We start from the raw sequence: 19,571 nt of genomic DNA, 5'->3' as shown, positions 1-19,571 counted from the left end.
CAAAAAAATAGAGTTATGGAACTTATGAATTTAAGATTTATATTTATGCAAACTAGCTTAGGGTGCATTAGATTTACATTTATTTACTTTTATGGCTTAGAACTAACTCAACTGTATTTAGTTTTAGATTTTCTCCATAGGTCACGTCAAGATTTAATCAACTTATCGAATACACAGTTTGATACTGTGAAGTTAGTACCAGAAAAATAAATGAGACCCATATTTCTTAATAATGCTATTTCACTATTGAATTATACGTGTTCTTGATTATATATGTTTGTGTTTGTACGTAATTTTTGCATTAGATAATAAAAAGATTTTGATCAATATTTAGGCTAAACATAATAAATGATTTTTTTTATATTATGACTTTTATGCATAATAATTTGATAAGACAATTTAGAAGGAAATACCACAGTTTATAAAGAAAAGGTGATTTATAATCACAAAGTTGTATTGAAATGAAAGGTATCTAACAGGTGAGTCCGTACAATAGATAGTTGAATTGGCGAAGCATAGCAGAAGCGGAGGCGTAGTTGGAGTTGAGGACAAGTCGAGCGAAGACTTGCATAGTGAGCAGACTATCGGAGCCGGCATGATGGCTCTTCCCAGCAGCCCGCTGGACACTCAAACTCCGAGACACCGCGTCGAGCCCACCGTGGAGCGCAAAGGAGCGGGTGATGGGCTTCAAATCGTAGACCTGAATCCCCAAATAGCGACGCAGCAGCAGCATGAACTCTGGGAGATGGCCGGGCAGCGGCGCCCTCGTCAGAATCTTGATCAAGAAGCCCAAGTCGTAGAGCCCGTGGAAGGTGACCCAGGCCCGGCCCATTCCAAGGCCCGATCTGAGGAAGTAGGCAGCGAAGAAGCGGGAGTTGATGCCCCTGCGCTTGTGCTCCGCGAAGTTGATGCCCTGTTCGCGGAGGAACGCGATGGACTCCGGATTGTAGCGGTCGTAGTCGCAGTCGAAGTCGCGGAAGTTGAACTCCCACACGTAGAATGTGGCCGGTGTGCCGAGAGTCGGGAGGTTTCCGCGGTCGTCCGAGAGGGTGAGGCCGAGTTGGATGATGTTCAAAGCGTCCACGTTTTTCTTCATCAACGCATAAACATGGGCGGCTGAGAGAGTCGACACGCTCCCCTCCGGCTTGTAGATGGTGCCCGGGAATTCGGTGTCCATCGATGCGAACCGGAATTGCTTCAAACACCCTTCGATCACACCAAATTCCGCATCCAGGTTGCTCTGCCAAACCTTTCTTACTACCACCGCCATGATCGATTCTCTAATAATTTCTCTCTTAGTTTTGCTTTCGATAATTCTGCTTTCTCTCTTAAGACTATGATTTTGCTTTCTGATCGATTAATGGAACTGCACATCTATATATAAGAGATCATATCAAACCCTTCTCCGCTGTTCCTATAAGGAAAGTAGTAATGATCTGCAAAATCTTACCTTATTCAAACTAATGTATATAAGGAAATTTTAAGATCGTTTCTTTACTTACCTTATTCAAACTAACGGTATCATAATTTGTGTTAGAAGATTATATCTTTCCTTTTAATCTGCTCCTTAATTTGTAATATAAGCAGTTTTATTTATTAATTAACTCCTTTACTAACCGAACTGAAGGCTTTGACTTCAAAATATAAAGAAAGACCATTCCTTATTTATAGAACAAAATTATTTCTGGGTATAATATCCCCAAAAAATGCATTCCGAATTTGAAAATAAATTATTAATTTTATTCATTACTAAACAACGATTTTTACGGATATACTCATATACATGACATTATGGATAACGGTTTATAAAACCACAATTTTTTGGTGAAATTTGATATTTTTATGAACTTAAAACTTGGTTGCTAATATCACAAAGTTATACTCCTACTTTGTAGCAAATTTTCCGTAGCTATGATTATGTTAAATTAAATTTGACATGGCACGTCAGATTATGTAGTTGAATGAGACGGGTCAACATAAGTAAACAACATAATTGGAGGAGTTTTAAAATCTCTCCCAAATTTCACAAAATTACAAATCGTGGGAAATAATTAAGGATTTGAAAAGTATAGAAAATAACAAGAAGTAATTAGCGATTTGTAAAACATTGTGAAAATATGTACTCCTACATCTTTTCAAATTGTGATTAACTAGAGATAATTAGAATTAGTCCTTATTTAATGAATTAACAATGATTTAGTTAAATTACTTGGCTGGGATTTCTGCCATTGATGAAGTGAATCCAAGGAAAAGGCAAAAATGAACGTTGATCTTCACGGATATACAGAGTGGTGGAGTGGGAAATCGGAGATGAGCAAGAATACACCTTGCTCGTGTAAATTGGGTGGTCCACTTCAGTAAGAAACTTAATATTTCCCAAAAAGTAAGAATGATACTAATCTGATTACATTTTGTCACTTTCTTTAACAGAATCACACCAATTTACCTTCATGCCCATCAGTCATCATAGACACCAAAGTATGATGTGGAAGCATCCAAATCTGTAAAATTTGATGTTTACTCATTTGCTAATCCAGCTTTATTTCAAATATCATATTATACCATGGTTTATTTTATTAGTTGTGCATTCTACTCAAAGAATTGGATGATTTGGTCGATGAGCACGAAGTCTTCAATATGAAAGCATCCTCCGACGTGACCATCATCTTCGATGAAACGAGAAGTCCAAAGTTGTGGCAATACTAGAAGCTGAAACCAACATGGGCCTATGGCCGAAACTACAACCATTTGCAGATAATGTCACATTGTCAACAATTTGCAAAAAAGTTATGGTAAGCAATCAATCATATATAGTTGGGATGAATTTCAATTATGTATTTTCTTGATTTTGCCAATGTAAACAAATAATAATAAAATTATGGTGAAAAGAAAAAGTTGAGCCTATTAAAAAATTAAATACACAATTCTATAAAATAATTGTACTAAATAAACCAAATAAAAAACAGAGAGATTATATAAATTCAGAAAAACCAGTGTGTAGTTGTCATGTCAGTGTAGGTAAATAGGAAAACAAGAGTGCGTCTCTCCCTTCAACTTCAGCATACTCTTTGAACTTTCTGAATCAGAAATTATTTCTAATCAGACAGATCCATTAACCTCCAGTAAGCTATCTCTCTCTCGCTCTATTTTTTTTTTGGATTTTGCAGAAGTTTTGTGTTTACTCTAATGCTAAACGAAAATTCTATGATATGAGGGTTTTTCAATAAGGTGAACCAAGTACCAAGCTTGTAGCTTCTGTGACATGTAAAAATCCCTAATTTTTTAATTCATCGATCGTGTCTGATTGCTGCTGCAATATCACTCTACGCAGCGCCAATATCGAATGGTCACGATAAATTGGCAATTGTGGATATGGCTCAATCACTCCACGCTGTATTTATTTTCTGCGTTTATATTAATTTATTAACGATTATTTGGATCGATGGTTATTATTTGTAAGGGCTTATTGTTGTATGCTTGCTGGAGCCTGTTTGCATTATTGAACTTATGGGACTGTTTAATGTGTTTCTCGACTCTTTATGGCTCAATATGTGTACCTTCCTTCGTGACAGTTTTTATGGTTACTGGATGATTTTGTGGTTCAGTATTTGTTCCTTTTATATTTTTACAACACGTGTAAGGTAATTATACTGCACTACTGCTCATTAAGGATAATGAGTGCTCGGAAGAAGACGCCATTTCAAAAGCACAGAGAAGAGGAAGAGGCGAAGAAAAAGGTATCTTCTTTGCTCACTGACTCCTTTCAATTGAACTGAAGATAAGTAAATTTATTTCTTCTTATCGAGCTTCCGTGAATCTTCTTATATTCTTTCTTGTATGTTGATATTTGCAGAGAGCGGAGGATGAAACTGCACGGTTGTATCAGGAATTTGTAGAATCATTTCAAGCAGATAATACGCCTGGGTCAAAGGCTTTCGTGAGAGGTGGAACTATCAACCCTAACGAGAAGCTGAAGAATGATTCAGTAGGTTAGTTGCAAGTATAGAACATATCTATATTGTCCATACAATGTAAAGTTTAGTTTGTTATTTAGCAATGTGGATAAAAAATGATTTCTTCTTTCTTCCATGGACACATTAATAAAAATATGGACCTTTTCTATCATTCGCGGATGGCAGGTGGAAATTCCAAAGATGAGGGTTCTGGTATAAAGAAAGGGAGTAGGTAAACAAATGCTTTTGATCAACTATGTTGCTGAGTGCTATTACAGTTAGGAACTTGAGTACAACTATTTGTGACATGAAGACTATGATATTTTCGTGTTTTCAACTTGTAGAAAACTGACTGACTAACTCTATGCCATTCTCTGAGCTAGTATTTTTGCTCTAAGCTTTGGTTACAATTTTGATTTGTCCAATGCAACTAGAAAAAATCTCAGTATTGTGGAGGATTTCTTGTCCATTTATCATATTAGCAGAAGATGCTTCTCGTGTTCAAACTTCAAAAATGCTGGAAATTTCCAGGGTAGTGGGTACTAATGTATAGACTATATAGTAATTTTAAGTTGGACTTTTATCTCTTTTGAATGCACATTCAGCACATTGATAGTATTTGTTAAATGGTTTGAGAATGTAGAATCCGGTCATTGAAATTCTCAGCTGCATTTATAAAGAGCATGCGTTTCAAATCTTACCTATGCTGAATTGCATATAAACAAATCACTTAATTGCGTCAGATGCCTCAAATATTTGACAAGTACAAAAAACAGCAAATATAGTCTATGATATGGTATGAAACTGTGAATTATGAGATACTCCCACTACATGTGTGTTCATACTGAGCTGACCTCATATGTCTATAATATCATTATCCTTCAAAATTTTCACCTATTAGGATTGCCAATGGGGGAAGACCGCCTTCAGGTTGTCCGACCTCACTAGCATAACATATGGTTTGAACTCTTAATTCTTGCTTTATAAAAACATGTGTCCTTGCCTTTAGGGATACCTCTCAAGTCTCACCTGGAGAACTAGTTATTTGGTTTATCTAACACTTAGTTGATTATTTGGCAGCAGATAATGTAGTTTGTGGGTTTTATATGTAAATAATCATATATTCTGGATTCTGAATTCTGGAATAAGTCTAGGACTCAGCATAATTTGTAAAATTGAATTTATAATATCAAATTTTTTGTTTTCCTAGCTTCTTGAAAAAATTTACTCTTGGGGTTAGATGTAATAAACTGCAGCTATTGGATGTAATGGTTTCTATCTACAAGATAGAATATCCTAATTCTTACATTCAGCTATCCTTACAGTTGCATCATAAAGATTTTGATTTAAACTGTATGGCTAAAAAGGATAATGTATTGTTAAATTGGAGGAAAATACTCCCTTCGTTCCATAGTAATGGAGGCGTTTCTTTTCGGCACGGAGATTAAGAAAAATTGTGTTAGGTGAGTTAAGTAAAGGGAGAATAAAGTGGAAAATGAAAAAGATAGAGAGATGAAGAGAGAAAAAAGTAAGTAAGAGAGAGTAAAGTAGGTGTGGAAAAATGTGTTGACTTTTACTAAAAAGGGAAATGACTCTATTACTATGGAACGTACCAAAATGACAAAATGACTCTATTACTATGGAACGGAGGGAGTAGTAAACAATGTGAAAGAAAATATTTTAATGAGGGTATTTTACAATTTACATGGAATGTAATGTTGTCAAAGTACCCACCCAATCTGAGAACAATGTTCACATGATATAGAGTCATCTTTTTGTTCCTTGGATGGGTGTCGATGTTGTATACTATAAAGCTCAGTTTAGTTTGGGATTTATGCGCCATAAGAGCTGAGATCTGTGAAAAACTAAGGGCGGGCCTCTTCTTTCCTGGGGAAAATGGTCCAGAGTTGTTTTTGGTTGCCTTTTTTCTCACTTGTGTTGTGCATGGTTTATTTATACCTGTACTGTTTTTACTTTTTTGTGCCTTCAAGCTGTCTTATCATCGGAGTAGGTATTAGATTATAGTCAAACTTTATGCAGGTATGTTCCATCTTTCATCCCACCACCCATGGCAACAAAGGGTAAAGATTATGAAAAGAAAGTAAGCATCATTTTTCCTTTTTTTCACTCCTTATAGTTTCTTGTATTTGAATCATTTTTACTATGCTCTGTTAGAGCATCCAGAAAGAGGACAAGCCAAAGGAGAGAGATAAAGGGAAGTCGAGGAATATTGATCATTTTATGGAGGAACTGAAGCATGAACAGGAATTGAGGGAGAGAAGGAATCAAGATCGTGAATATGGCCGTGATACACGTCTTGGGGACAATTCTGTGGTTAGTCTTATGAATCTCAAATATGTTGGCTAAAGCATGGCAATCTACTGCTAGTCTTGTGCAGCCTTATTTGTTGCTTTCTTGACATTGTTTATTTCTCTTTACGAAAGGTAGTTATATTACCCTGTAAATTAGTAGTCACCAGGTGCAATCTTCCAAGTTGGCTTCCTCTTCTTTATGGTGATAGGGTGTTTTTTGTTTATTAACTCATGTCTTGGGAGTCTTCCACAAATTATCTGAGTTAATATCATCATCTTAGTCTAGGCCAGCTTAAAATACTTCTAAGTTACATGGATTTCTTTGTGCCAGCTATCTAGCAGGTTCGATGAACTGCCAGATGATTTTGATCCAATGGGTAGACCTGGATCATTTGATGATGGAGATCCACAGACTACAAATCTTTATGTGGGAAACTTGTCACCCCAGGTTGATATGTGTTGTTTCCCACACCTATTTTTGAACGTTCACTTTCCTTGTTTCTCTGCACTTCAAGAACTGCCTTCTAAATAGCAACATCTGACCTAATATTTTTTACTGTTTACTTTCTTCCCATTTAGGTTGATGAGAATTTCCTTTTGCGTACTTTTGGAAGATTTGGTCCAATTGCTAGTGTAAAAATCATGTGGCCAAGGACAGAAGAGGAACGGAGACGGCAAAGGAATTGTGGATTTGTGGCTTTCATGAATAGAACTGAGGCGCAAGCTGCGAAGGATGAGATGCAAGGTTTGAACTGAATGCTCTCAGGCTAAATTATGTAATGCATGGAGTACTGATCGTCTCCTTTTCTTTTAATCCAGGGGTGGTGGTATATGAATATGAATTGAAAATTGGGTGGGGTAAATCTGTATCTCTTCCATCACAGGCACTTCCTGCACCACCTCCTGGACATATGGCCATCAGGAGCAAGGAGGTGAGTTTGGAATGACTGCTGTATAGGCTCTTCCGCTCATATGGGAGCTAATGCTACTTTTTTTTAATCTATCTTCTAATCTTATGATAATCCATTATTGTTTTGTTTCCAGGGGGCAACTGTCATTTTGTCTGGTCCTTCAGGTCCTCCAGTAACTGCTGTTCCAAGTCAGAACTCAGAATTGGTAGGTAATTTCATGTTTAAAGTGTGCATTCTGGTTTATATTGCAAACACATGTTGGTGGCAGTTTATAGGGGCCAAAGCCCCCCTCCCAATGGGAATTGCGAAGCAATTGAGTTAGGCTCTTCTATTGAACATAAATATGAGAGGAGAGGATAGGCATTTCAGCTACGAAAAGCGAGGCTCTCTGCATCTCAAGATGGGAGTTTTGATTTTCTTTATTCACTCTATATCATGTAGGCTAATACTTGAGAACAATTTCTTTCTTGGATGTGTAGGTACTTACACCAAATGTACCTGACATAAATGTTGTTCCTCCTGATGATGATCATCTCCAACATGTTATTGATACAATGGCCCTCTATGTTCTGGATGGGGGCTGTGCTTTTGAACAAGCAATAATGGAGCGAGGCCGTGGAAATCCTCTATTCAGTTTTTTGTTTGAGCTTGGTTCAAAGGAACATACTTACTATGTGTGGAGGCTCTATTCATTTGCTCAGGTGAGCTTTCTATTAATGTGAAGTTGATGCATTATCATATAGCACCTTTTATCTGGACATAAGAGGCTGCTTAGGGCCTGCCTAACTATGGAAAAGTTCAATATTTTGTCAGTTAGCATGTGTGGGAGTCATATGGTTACCTAAGTAACCCATTCATATAAATTTGAAGTAATAAAAGAGATGTGGTATAGTTTCTATTTTCTTTGTCCTGCAATTTAAATATTTATGAAGAACAGTTATTCCCATATCCCTTCTGTGGTATAGTTTCTATTTTCTTTGTTCTGCAATTTAAATATTTATGAAGAACAGTTATTCCCATATCCCTTCATATCAAGAAAGGAATGTCAGCATTGATATCAAATTGCATCTGTTTAATGCAGGGTGATACACTTCAGCGATGGCGAACGGAACCTTTTATCATGATAACTGGTAGTGGAAGGTAAATAGAAATTCTTTATTGCTTTCATGCATGAAAAGTGGTTGGTGACTGAAATTTTGTATAATGCCCTTTTTTGTTGAACTTTTGAGTTTAGACAATGTAATTTTCTTCACAACCCTGCTATTTTCATGTAAAGATGGATACCGCCTTCATTACCAACAGCAAAAGGCCTGGAGCATGAAAAGGAAGCTGGGAGTACTTATGCTGCTGGGAAAAGCAAAGTACTTACTACCCCAGTCTTTCATGCTGTTTTCTGGTGGTCATATTTATATTGAATTATGTATATGGTCCATATTGTGATTTTGTACAGCGTGTGGAGATGGAACGGACACTGACAGATACCCAAAGAGATGAATTTGAGGACATGCTACGTGCATTGACATTGGAGAGAAGCCAGATAAAAGAAGCCATGGGATTTTCTCTAGATAATGCTGATGCTGCAGGAGAGGTGATTGTTGAAGCTTATGTTGATAGAATAAGCTTACTTGGCTTGAAAAATTGTCACATTAGGAAGTGGAACTCATGCATGCCATGAGCACAGTACAAAGATAGGTTGCCTAGTGTATTAAATTGTGATAAAATAGTTTCTGCATGAGTTTTTTTAGTTAAAGATGATCAATAATGGTTCCCCATTTGCCCCCATTACCTATTGGATGGAGGGGAAGCGTCTTACCAACTAAGCCGCACTTCATTGTCTAGTTTTTGCCTGAGTTGACTGTCACAGTTATTACCTTTCCGCTACATTTTAAATCTATTATATTTGAGAAAGCAACCAGTATCAACTTTGGTCTATTGTCATGATCCATTGGAGCAATATATCTGAAGTGAAGCAGTATAATTGAACTTCAGCTATACGGTTCTACTTTTGTCAGCTGGGTTCAGTTTGATGTGTATGTGGGGGGTGGGAGTGTTGGACTCTCCCTGCCAACTTGACTAATGTCTTTATATAAATATGTGCATTATTGCTTTTCAGGTGGTTGAAGTATTAACTGAGTCTTTGACTCTCAAAGAAACTCCAATTCCCACAAAAGTTGCTAGACTCATGCTAGTCTCAGACATCCTGCACAATAGCAGCGCTCCCGTGAAAAATGCATCTGCTTATCGCACCAAATTTGAAGGAACTCTACCAGACATTGTGGAAAGCTTTAATGACTTGTATCGTAGTGTAACTGGACGAATTACAGCTGAAGCCCTTAAGGTAATGCTTAACCTGTTCAATATCTTAAAATTTTGTGTGATTTACCTTGTCAGAAATTGATGTTTCTCTTCTGACATTTTCAGGAGCGTGTCATGAAAGTTCTTCAAGTATGGGCTGATTGGTTTCTGTTCTCGGATGCATATGTCAATGGATTGCGAGCTACCTTTCTTCGATCTAGTAACTCAGGTGTAATCCCTTTCCATTCTATATGTGGTGATGCCCCTGAGCTAGAGAGGAAGGCTGGTTCTGCAGAAGCAGGTGATGGGGAAAAGTTCAACCAAGATGCTGCTTTAGCAATTGGTAAAGGAGCTGCCATGAGAGAGTTGTTGAGTTTGCCCCTTACCGAATTGGAAAGACGTTGCAGACACAATGGGTTATCTCTGGTTGGTGGAAGAGAAATGATGGTTGCTCGACTGCTTTATCTGGAAGAGGCGGAAAAGCAAAGGGGCTATGAATTAGATGATGAGTTAAAGTCTGCTCATAGCCAGTCAAGCTCTGGAAGATACCCAAGCGGACAGAAGGAACTAAACTCGGAAATGGATCTGGGGAAATTATCAGGAAGGGGTGGTAAAATGGATGATAATATGCAGCCAATGGGGAGAGGACAAATTCTTTCCTCCCCAAATTCACAACCTGACATTAACAATAGTGAAGGAAAAAATGAATCAATTCTCCCATCCTCTAAGTGGGCTAGAGAGGACGAGGAAAGTGATGAGGAGCGTGATAGAAGCACTAGAGACCTGGGGTTGACTTATTCATCTTCTGGTAGTGAGAATACTGGTGATGCTGTCTACAAAACAGAGGAGCCTGAGCTTATTACTGATGCCACTAATTCAACACAACTAGATAGTGGGATGAATGAAGGGCAGAGGTACCATGCACTTCTCTCTGTAATTAACTTTACAAAATATGTAACTCCTTTTGGTTTGTGCTGAATTAGTTATGCATTCAATCAATTTTTTTTTCTGAAGTTAGCACGATGTCATCTCTTAAATTGTCATTAGAGAAAGGGAGTTCAGGGGTCTTTAGTCTTCCCATTTCCCCCAATTTCTGTGATCTATCCTCACCAATATTTGCCCTTTGCTAGAGTAGATTTTTATTTTAATTTGGAATGTGCTTTTGGGTTGACATGATGATGCTTGTACTTGAAGAATACTAAAATGTAGATGATAGGTGTGAGTTATGATTCAAGTTCAACTCATGTTCGATTGTTTCAAACTAATAAATTATAGTAGGGAGTAGTAGTTTTATTTTTTGGAACATCATGTGTTCTGTGTAGAAGTTCAGATTTACTTGATTTGATTTTGTTCAATTTCTGAGTCTAATGTGAATAATGTTTTATGATACATGATTCTGTTGCAGACAAAAAATGAGGCGTCTTGAGGTTGCTTTGATGGAATACCGTGAATCCCTTGAAGAGCAGGGGATAAAGAATCCTGAGGAAATCGAGAGAAAAGTTGCTGTGCACAGGAGTCGGCTGCAGGCTGAATATGGTCTAGTCAACTCAAATGCTCATGCGTCAGGCAAAAGTAAGTACTAATGTTTAGAAGAGATTTTGTAATGCTAAACAATCCAACCTCAAATTTCCTGCCACTATCATTTAATCATGTAAAATGTATTGTGTATGTGATCTAGAGTGAGGAAGCCATTGTCTTGACAGTTCTATAATATTTTGCTTCCTCAAAAGCTTTCAATGTATCTATTGCTGAAATCCCAAACTTCGTAGTAGCATTCATGTGAAATCTGACCACTTAACACTGTCAAACTGCAGAGATATTGTCTGAGAGGAGGGAGCCACGAGATGACTCACGTGAGCCATCAAAAAAGCGTCGCTGTAGCCAAAGCAGAAGCCAAAGCCCTCAATGGAAATCATCCATCCGAGACAGAGATAGGGAGAATGATGTGAACAGAGACCGGGACAGACGGCGTGAACGGGACAGACCACACGAGATGGATAGTGAGAGAGGAAGGGAGCGGGATAGGGACCATGACAAGAGTGGCAGCAAGGAGAGGGATGATCACGATAGAGAAAGGACCCGCGAGAGAGATAAGAGATAGGGAAAGGAGGAGGGTAAAATGAAGTCGCTGACAAATGAGAGATCATGCGAAGATTACTTGGAAGAATACTCGAATACGGTGAAGTTTGAACTAATTTTTAGATTGTCAAATGAAAGTTAAAGGACTTTTGCTTGATCAGCTTTGAAACCTTCCTTGTAAATATGTAGCAAAGTGCTTTTCATTTCAAGCACAACATTTATTGTTTTTATTGATCGCATTACCAGGTTAGTAGTTTTGCTGTTGGATCTATGGATTATTTGAATTTTTTTGGGGCATTTTGCGTTGTTAAATGGTACAGTACTTTTTTGGTCAAATGCAAATTTATTAAACTAACCATGTAGTAAAAATTCAGCAGTACATATATTACACTGATCTCAACAAAATTCAGTGATAAGTCCCAAAAAATATATAAGAAGATGAAAGCATACAATGACCTAACAAAAGGGTAATTTTGCTTAGTAGACTAAGGTGAGATGTTAGGCCTTGTGGTATTTGAACACCTGCATCTTCTTCGGTCCTATCTACCACCATCCGTGCGGTCTACAAGTGCTACGAGCTCGATGTTTTCAGACTCTTCTCGGGCTTCATTAGCCTCTTTCATGTTGACAACATCATCAGGAAGGATAGAGGAGTTTGGATCTGCTCTAGGAACCAAGAACAGCAGGAAGAGCGGGGTGATCCTCAGCACGTTCCTAATCAGAATGGCAAGCCACATGTTGTCGAACTCTGTACGTGTAACGTTCAAGATGTGGAGCAGGATACCCCCCAACCACGAGGAAGTGAGGAGCCCGGCATTGTCTATCGACATGAGCAGGGCAAAGAAGGTGCCCTCAATTCCAGGTGGGCACAACTTGGAGCTCAGAACAAGAAGTGGCATCCATTTCAAGCGTCCGATCATTTGGCTCACACTTGCATCAACCACTACGAAGACGAAGTCTGGCACACCGAGCTTTAAGTTCCAGCGCAACACTAGCGCCAGATCCAGCATCCCAGAGAGGCAGTATAGGATTTGGACCCAGAAGAGCAGATCCCGGAAGGGATAGTCTTTTAGGCCGTATTGATATAGTATAGCTCCGAGGAGCGAGCCCACGGAGCCTATTGCCATGATGTAACCAATTATTTCCTGCATAAACATCAAAGTTTAGTATCACATTGTATCATCTGCAGACCTAATATGAGTATTCTCATAAGAAAATAAGCATGTCTTTTATATGTGGATATGCTGTTAATGAGATCAGTTCAAATGTACCTTAGAAAACGAAGGACCGGCTGGTGAATCTGTCGCCCAATAGAACATCCCCTCGGAGACGCTTAGGCCCAATGAAAAGGATAAGTACATGTACAAACATGGCCTCCACACGTCTGGACATTTAAATGTGTTCCACATAGCTTTGCCAGCATTGGCTAAGTTCTGGCTTATCTGATTTCAGAAATTGAAGATTAAGATTAAGCAGTGTTCAAGTTTGAATCTTGATCCACCCCAGTTATGCATTAGTACCTGTTCATAAGCAAAGCTGGATATGCGTTGTTCCTTCAGCAGTACACCAACTACGAAGACGAGCCCAGCTGGTATAGTTAACAGACCATATACCCCCTTAAATTAAAAAAGAACATGAAAGGTTTAGTTTAGTAATCAGATTTTCAGTAGCTTGAAATCTCTTCAATAAAACCGGAGAAAGCTCACCTGGGGACCGATTAGGTGAACAAATAAACCACTCAGAGAAAATCCCACGAGAGCCCCAATTGAGGAGCTCAAGGAGCATAAGCTTTGCATGTCAGCTGCCAGGGAATGATGAAGGCCACTTTTCTGTGCCACACATGCATCGACAGTAACATCCGCAATCGCAACACTGGCGCTTGCTGCTGTCAATGAAAGCAATGCTAATACTATGTGTAGTCCTGGGTGCAGTGACAAGAACAGCATGGAAACAATTCCCAGAGCGCCTGGAAAAGGAAAGTTTGACAGCATAATGAAATACACGCGCATTACTTACAAACTATATTTGAGAAATTAAAGTTCGAGTAGAGAGAGAGGATGCCTCTAAAGTTTTTATGCAACTAAAGAATGCAACAAATGTCAAAGAACAAGAAAAACATAATTTCTTTAAGTTCTTATAATCCATAAAAAGTATAGTATTTTCTGGTTGGCTCAATAAACATGCTCCATTTCTGGCTAAAAATGCACACTAATTCAGAATCACATTTAAGCTTTGTAAACAATGAAATATCTTTTGAACACCAGAAGGTTCATCTTTTGTTTCAGAGCCATATCAATATAGACGCGAAATATATGAAGAGCACTACAACAGAGATCTGAGACAGTGTTAGCCTTAACTAGCTTCCTTTATTCTCTCATTTCACATAGCTGAAATTTCACGGATCATTGCAACCTAACTCTTGGTGTTCCAAATTATCAGACGAGCATTACTGAATCAATCTCCGCAGAAAACCTTTACCCCACGAGTTCACTCTTTATCCGGTAGCAACTACATGGTGCTGGTAAAATGTGAAATCAATAGCTCTAGTACCAAAAATTCACCACTCCTCACAATCATTCGTCCAACTTAAGGGCATCGACAATGACACGATCACACGAACATACAACTAGGCTAGCATCAACACAAACCTACTTTAAGAAACTAAACCAAAAGGCTTATCACACTAACATCTAACAAACACAGACACAGCATGAACAACGGAAACCAGCCTTGCACATTAAACAGAACCCAATTTCCAACAACCTAGGCATCTTAAAGAGGAAACAGCAAGAACACCACAATCACTAAAATCACAACCACAAACGATGCAACTAAACAAGAACTCAACAGTTACCAGCCAAAACGAAATAAGGTCTCCGTTGATACCCCGAAATCGGAAAGACGTCGGTGAGGATACCCCAGAGCGGCTTGACAATCCAAGGAAGAGAAGTGATGCCGGCGTAAACCTGCGCCTCAGATGGCTGCACCTTCTGCACATCCTTCATGTAAAACTGCGTCCCAACTCTCGCAAGAGCTCCGCCTAAGCCTTGGCTCACGCCATACACAATCACCACTCCAAACACAAAGCTCCAGTGCAATTCTCTTGCAAGCATCTTCAACCAATCAACAGGGCTGTACAAAATTCTCCTTATCTCTATCCCCTGCGGCGGCGGCGGAAGCTCCCGCGCTTCATCGCCGTGAACTGGGAGCCTCTCTTCCTCCCCCATTACTCGAAATCTAGAACAAAAATGTTTCTGGGGCTGGAAAAATCTAATCTTTTTTACAAGATTTTGTTGAGGGAGCTTGGAAAAGTTAACTTGGATCTTGATTTGACATAGAAACGATGCAGGAAATGGAAAGGATCGGAATCCCAAATGGGGTTTAGGTTTCTGGTTGGAAAATCTTGGAATCAAGTATCGTGAATCTTGTCGGAAACCGTAGATTTCTTCATTGACTACGCATTTGAGCAGAGCATAACTGCTGCTTTTACTTGACAAATAACAACGGTGCAGATCTTAACAGAGGCGTGCTAGTTTGCCCGAGTTTTTTCGTTTTCTTTTGTGTGAAAGATAATGTCAATTTTCAAAATAAGATTGCAAGAAAGATCCAAGTTCAAAGTCACAGGTAGGTATCTGATTGGCAGCGGTTTAAAAGTAGTTTTCCACAATAATTACATTTCATAAAGTAATACTCCTATTATACATAATAGACTATGACTAAGTGACATAAATTGACTTGCTCGAATTTTAAAATTAACAACGTATAAAAATAATTAAGGAAGTGTGAATTCTATTTTTTGAGTAAAGCAAAATTCACTTATATTGGCTGATGAGTGTTTTGATTTCACTTCATCATTAAAACATACATACCACATGGAATATTTTTTTTCCCTTAAGAAGGAAATAGGAAACGAAAAGTAACAACTTCTTGCAGTTTGGACTTTGGAGGTTGTTGACCAAATTAGTGAAATTATTGGACAAATCAAGGAACTTAAGCAATGAATACCAGTATGGTTTTGTAATATACTTATAAACTTAGGTGAAAAAAATGCCAGTATTAGATTAAGCTCTAATTTAATAAAGTAAGTAGGAATATACTACAACTACATTTACAACATTAAATACAGTAGTAGTACTTAATTTTACAACAATAGTAGACGATCCATAAAAAATTTCTGTAAATTAATTTGTGAATGAATTAAAAAAATATTTTATACTACCTCCTTCTACGATGAAGTGATACGGGTTTGAAAAAGAATAGTACTCTCTAACATCTGTGAATAGAAGTCTTGTTTTTTCTCATTTTAGTCTTTTTCCACATTTTTTTAAATATTTTTTAAAACTCGTATAGAAAAATTAATGGACCTTTATTCGCGAATGAATGGAGCACTAGTTAAAGTAAGAGAATAATAGAGTAAAAAAGAAAAAAAATATAAGAAAAAAGAGAAACCGTAAGAAAAAATGAAAATAAAATAGAAAAAAGGTTTTATTTTTAAATGAGAATATATTTTTTGAATAAAAATAAAATTATTTTAAAAATTGAGACTTTTTTTTTTTATTTTTTTTTATCCTTAACTACTGTAAATTAATTTGTGAGTTTTCGGTGTCAGCCTCAGCCTCACAGCAGCTCCGGCATCGGCGGTGTTGGTGCTCTGCCTTTATCGCACAGGTATATTTCGCCAGTAATTTTAGGTCGTAAAATCGTAAAATTTTCAGTGTTTTGTGCGAATTGTCGTGAAGCACCCATACATCAGACTGAATTAAGGAAAACTAGTTTATTGAAATCTCAAATTATTAGTCCTGTTTTTTAGGTTGCTTGAAACCAGTATGCTAATTTTGTTGTGGAGTAGATTTATGGCACTCTAATTTTGTTTGAACAGTTCTGTTTGAGTATGAAACTGATGACAGTAACATAGCAAGGGCATTTGTTAGCTCATGATTGTTTCCTAATCACAGTGTTGGATGCTAGTAAGTGAAAATGCTTGAATAATGTTGAAATCAAAGTAACATCTTATTGTGACATTCAATGAATTTGAGTCAGTATAGTTTTACAAGAATGTGTAATCTAGCTTAAATAGTTGCTGACAGAATTCATTTCATTTGCCACTCACATTATTAGCTTCAAGAGGATGAATTGGTAGGGGTTCGTAAACCAATGATTTCACGTCTTCCATCATTTGTTGTGGAGATGTAAACTCATCGCCGCTTGCATACAAATAACACCCAATCCTGCATACCTTCAGAAACATATCTTTGCATTTTCTTGGGAAGATGGTTCCTGTTTTGTAGACAATCTGCATCAATTTTCTCCGGTTAACTTCTGCCATTTCTTTTATCTTCGTAATAGCTTCCTCTTCAGTGAAGGCGCTGTTGTCTTTATTAGCTGCTAGTAGAAGAGTCACACTGTTTCCCGTATTTTCCTTGCGTTCCTTCTGTCAAAATACATTCAATTTTATGTTTCAGCCATAAACATCTACTCCTGTATTTGTTGATGCGAGATGCTGATATTTCATATTGAGTACTATTTTAATTTATTGTTTTCTAATCTTACCTCAAACGTCTGTACATCGTTGAGCAGCCGGTCAACCATGGAGACATGCCTACAGAGATCAACGCACTCTTCGCTCTGAAGCATTTCATCGGATAGTTTAATTCCGATGAATTGCATTGACATGAGAATGCAGATTCTGCAGCCAATTGACACCCATGACGAAGACAAGTAACCATCCAAGGTTAGTTCAGTGTCATCACTCCATGTGTCTAATTCTACCTTAAAACATGATAGTATTTGAACCCACTGCACTTGTAGAAAACATAAAATTAGTTGAGGAAAACACATATAAGATGCTATGCAGTCGTTTGAAGCATCTTGTTAACAAGACGTACCAGCCCAATTAGAAATTCTTTACGTTCTTGTGTGACATGAGCCATCTCTGCCAACTCATTAACTGTGTTGTATACTGCTGTGAAAAGAATTTCAACTTCCTCGCAACCATAATCTTCAGTTGGCGTCTCTTTCCATCTGTTTTTTTCATAAAGTTACTAACCCCTTTCACATGAATAAAAAGGAAAAGAGAATAAACAGATGAATGAAGCTTACTCTTTTACTAATTCAAGGATCTTGTAGGAGTCTTCTCTCGACCCACCATGATCGAAAAAATCATCAATACGTGTCACAAGAATAATGTGTTTGGCAAAGACTGAACGAACATCATCCAATTCAGGATCAACGAGAATTGCAGAAGTTAGAAAATTAGCAACGCGCACTACATCTCTTCCATACTTCAAGGTGTCCAGCCTACAATCTGCATACCACCTGCATTTACATAGGATCAATGCATATTTTTTCCTTATTTAGATGAAGCCTTACGCTTAAGATATCACATTGTCATCATACCTTTGTAATTGCTGAAGTTCTTTTTGGTGTTGGGCTTGGCAAATGTTAAAATCTTTCCTCGCAAATGCTAGAAAATCTTCATTGCGTAGATTAGAGAATCTGAATCAGAGGATAAAACATGTTTCTGCTTAGTATAGATCGGCACAAACAGTTTATCAGATATGATGCAGATATGCTAAGCTCTTTACCTATCTGAAGCTTTTAGAGTTTGATAATGACTTATGTCATATAGGTCGAGGTTTTGTCTAACTCCCATTCTGTCCAATATCCCGTGATAGTTCTTCAAGTAGATTTCCACCTTGATGAAAGAAAAAATCGATTAATGTAAAATTTAATCTTGAAAATGTGACCAATTAGTAAGTACTAAGTACCAGTTTCTGCAACTTCTTGTCGGGGATGGAATTCGTGAGCAGCTGCTGCTTGAGAAAGGTTGTGGTCCAAGCATGTAGTTTCTTAAGACTGTTTTCTTCTTCGTCTAATCTCTCCTCTGTAGCTCTGTAAAGCTCGATTACTGTAGCCACATCAATTTTTTGCAGGTCAATGCGCTCTTGGTCAGCATATGGGGCCAGCTCCTCTAAACGACGACAAAAAGGTTCGTTCACATTTGAGCATATCTTGTATTCTTGCATAATTCAAACGGTTTTTCCAAGTACCTGATGAAACTTCGTATCCTTTGACTCGCAAGAGTCTAAATGCCATTGCATGAATAAAAATATCCGAAAATATCTCTCTCTCTTTCTGTTGCCATAACCTGTTGATCATCAAAGCAGATGTTAAAGCTTCAACTTCTGATTCTATTCATAAAAGCAATGTGGATACATACCTGTATGTGTCCTTTAGGATAGTGTCGATTTCAGATTGGAAGTATCGGTCGACTCCCAACCTTTGGAGGGTGTCGATTATACACAGATAAGAGGGTATATCCGCCCCATGTTCAAAAGCCGGAAAATTGCTGTCTTCTCCCATGAACTTCTCTGCTATCTTCCCCATCAAATCCTGTAAGAAGGGCATTCATTCAAATTGAGTTATATTTCATCCGATGTAGCACCGAAATCAAGATTTGGAGGTTTGAACTTACTGCTGTAGCAAGATTGCATTTCGCGGCGAAAGATGACTTATTGGTGATCACCGGAGATCCTTGCACTGTAGCATGCTTCACCGGAAAAACCTCTCTGACTCTGCGGCCGGAGAAAGCCATAACTGCCGGGTTGAAGGTGACCGACATGTTTAGGTTCAGGTCCGGAGCTGTGGCAGTTGATGACGGACGGAGCAGCAAGCAGCGGCGATGGAAGTGAGGAGGGAGTTTTGTTTGACAACAGAAGGCTGACTGAAATATGCTATTGCAATGACTTATTCAAATTGATCTTATAATAATGCAAATAATATATATTTTGCGTTATTATATGATTATTAACGTCTGTTGTTCTGTCATGTAGTTGTATATAGAGAAGCGACAATATTGCAGACAAGTTTGAAAAAAATAGTCTTCCACAAGAAAAATATTTAAGATTGGTTATTGTATGCAGCCACAAATGACCGCTACTAATATTATATTCAGATCGGTTGGTGGTTTCAGTCAACAAATGAATGCTGTAATTTATATTGTGGATTCCTTGAAAACGCCC

At 37.9% G+C, this 19,571-nt stretch overlaps 4 protein-coding genes and 1 long non-coding RNA gene across 6 annotated transcripts; 2 read left to right on the top strand and 3 right to left on the bottom strand.

Annotated features, from left to right (window-relative positions):
- Nucleotides 1–472: 472 nt before the first annotated feature.
- Nucleotides 473–1,270, bottom strand: LOC125210171 (probable CCR4-associated factor 1 homolog 11). Its single transcript, XM_048109743.1, has one exon. It carries the CDS (start codon nt 1,268–1,270, stop codon nt 473–475), a length of 798 nt encoding a protein of 265 aa, XP_047965700.1.
- A 1,737-nt stretch (nt 1,271–3,007) lies between these two features.
- LOC125213313 (protein RRC1-like) lies at nt 3,008–11,800 on the top strand. Its single transcript, XM_048113787.1, is given in 19 exon segments — nt 3,008–3,122; nt 3,642–3,737; nt 3,854–3,989; nt 4,140–4,185; nt 5,994–6,054; nt 6,129–6,287; nt 6,597–6,713; nt 6,845–7,010; nt 7,085–7,197; nt 7,310–7,381; nt 7,656–7,877; nt 8,258–8,316; nt 8,453–8,537; nt 8,627–8,764; nt 9,290–9,514; nt 9,598–10,385; nt 10,877–11,043; nt 11,286–11,563; nt 11,565–11,800. Coding segments are annotated over 18 exon segments (2,925 nt in total). The 5' UTR covers nt 3,008–3,122; nt 3,642–3,674; the 3' UTR covers nt 11,595–11,800.
- Nucleotides 11,801–11,910: 110 nt separating this feature from the next.
- LOC125213315 (probable folate-biopterin transporter 2) lies at nt 11,911–15,142 on the bottom strand. Of its 2 annotated transcripts, none has more exons than XM_048113789.1 (5): nt 14,405–15,142; nt 13,257–13,516; nt 13,071–13,166; nt 12,822–12,992; nt 11,911–12,695 (listed from the first exon to the last, which is right to left on the bottom strand). In XM_048113789.1, exons 1-5 carry the CDS (start codon nt 14,775–14,777, stop codon nt 12,090–12,092), a joined length of 1,506 nt encoding a protein of 501 aa, XP_047969746.1. In that variant the 5' UTR covers nt 14,778–15,142; the 3' UTR covers nt 11,911–12,089. The 2 variants fall into 2 exon arrangements, with proteins under 2 accessions (XP_047969746.1, XP_047969747.1); XM_048113790.1 differs by having other exon boundaries at nt 14,437–14,690.
- A 994-nt stretch (nt 15,143–16,136) lies between these two features.
- On the top strand, nt 16,137–19,462 carry LOC125213317. The gene is made up of 4 exons (XR_007174895.1): nt 16,137–16,218; nt 17,128–17,281; nt 18,483–18,538; nt 18,992–19,462. It is a non-coding gene; the product is annotated as an uncharacterized LOC125213317 (long non-coding RNA).
- LOC125213314 (miltiradiene synthase KSL1, chloroplastic-like) lies at nt 16,542–19,171 on the bottom strand. The gene is made up of 10 exons (XM_048113788.1): nt 19,025–19,171; nt 18,770–18,942; nt 18,600–18,697; nt 18,318–18,520; nt 18,135–18,244; nt 17,947–18,045; nt 17,650–17,865; nt 17,436–17,571; nt 17,101–17,346; nt 16,542–16,981 (listed from the first exon to the last, which is right to left on the bottom strand). Exons 1-10 carry the CDS (start codon nt 19,169–19,171, stop codon nt 16,646–16,648), a joined length of 1,764 nt encoding a protein of 587 aa, XP_047969745.1. The 3' UTR covers nt 16,542–16,645.
- Nucleotides 19,463–19,571: the final 109 nt, after the last annotated feature.

Source organism: Salvia hispanica, chromosome 3 (assembly GCF_023119035.1).
Source record: "Salvia hispanica cultivar TCC Black 2014 chromosome 3, UniMelb_Shisp_WGS_1.0, whole genome shotgun sequence".
Classification (NCBI taxonomy): Eukaryota; Viridiplantae; Streptophyta; class Magnoliopsida; order Lamiales; family Lamiaceae; genus Salvia; species Salvia hispanica.
This window is presented reverse-complemented; position numbering and strand designations above follow the sequence as displayed.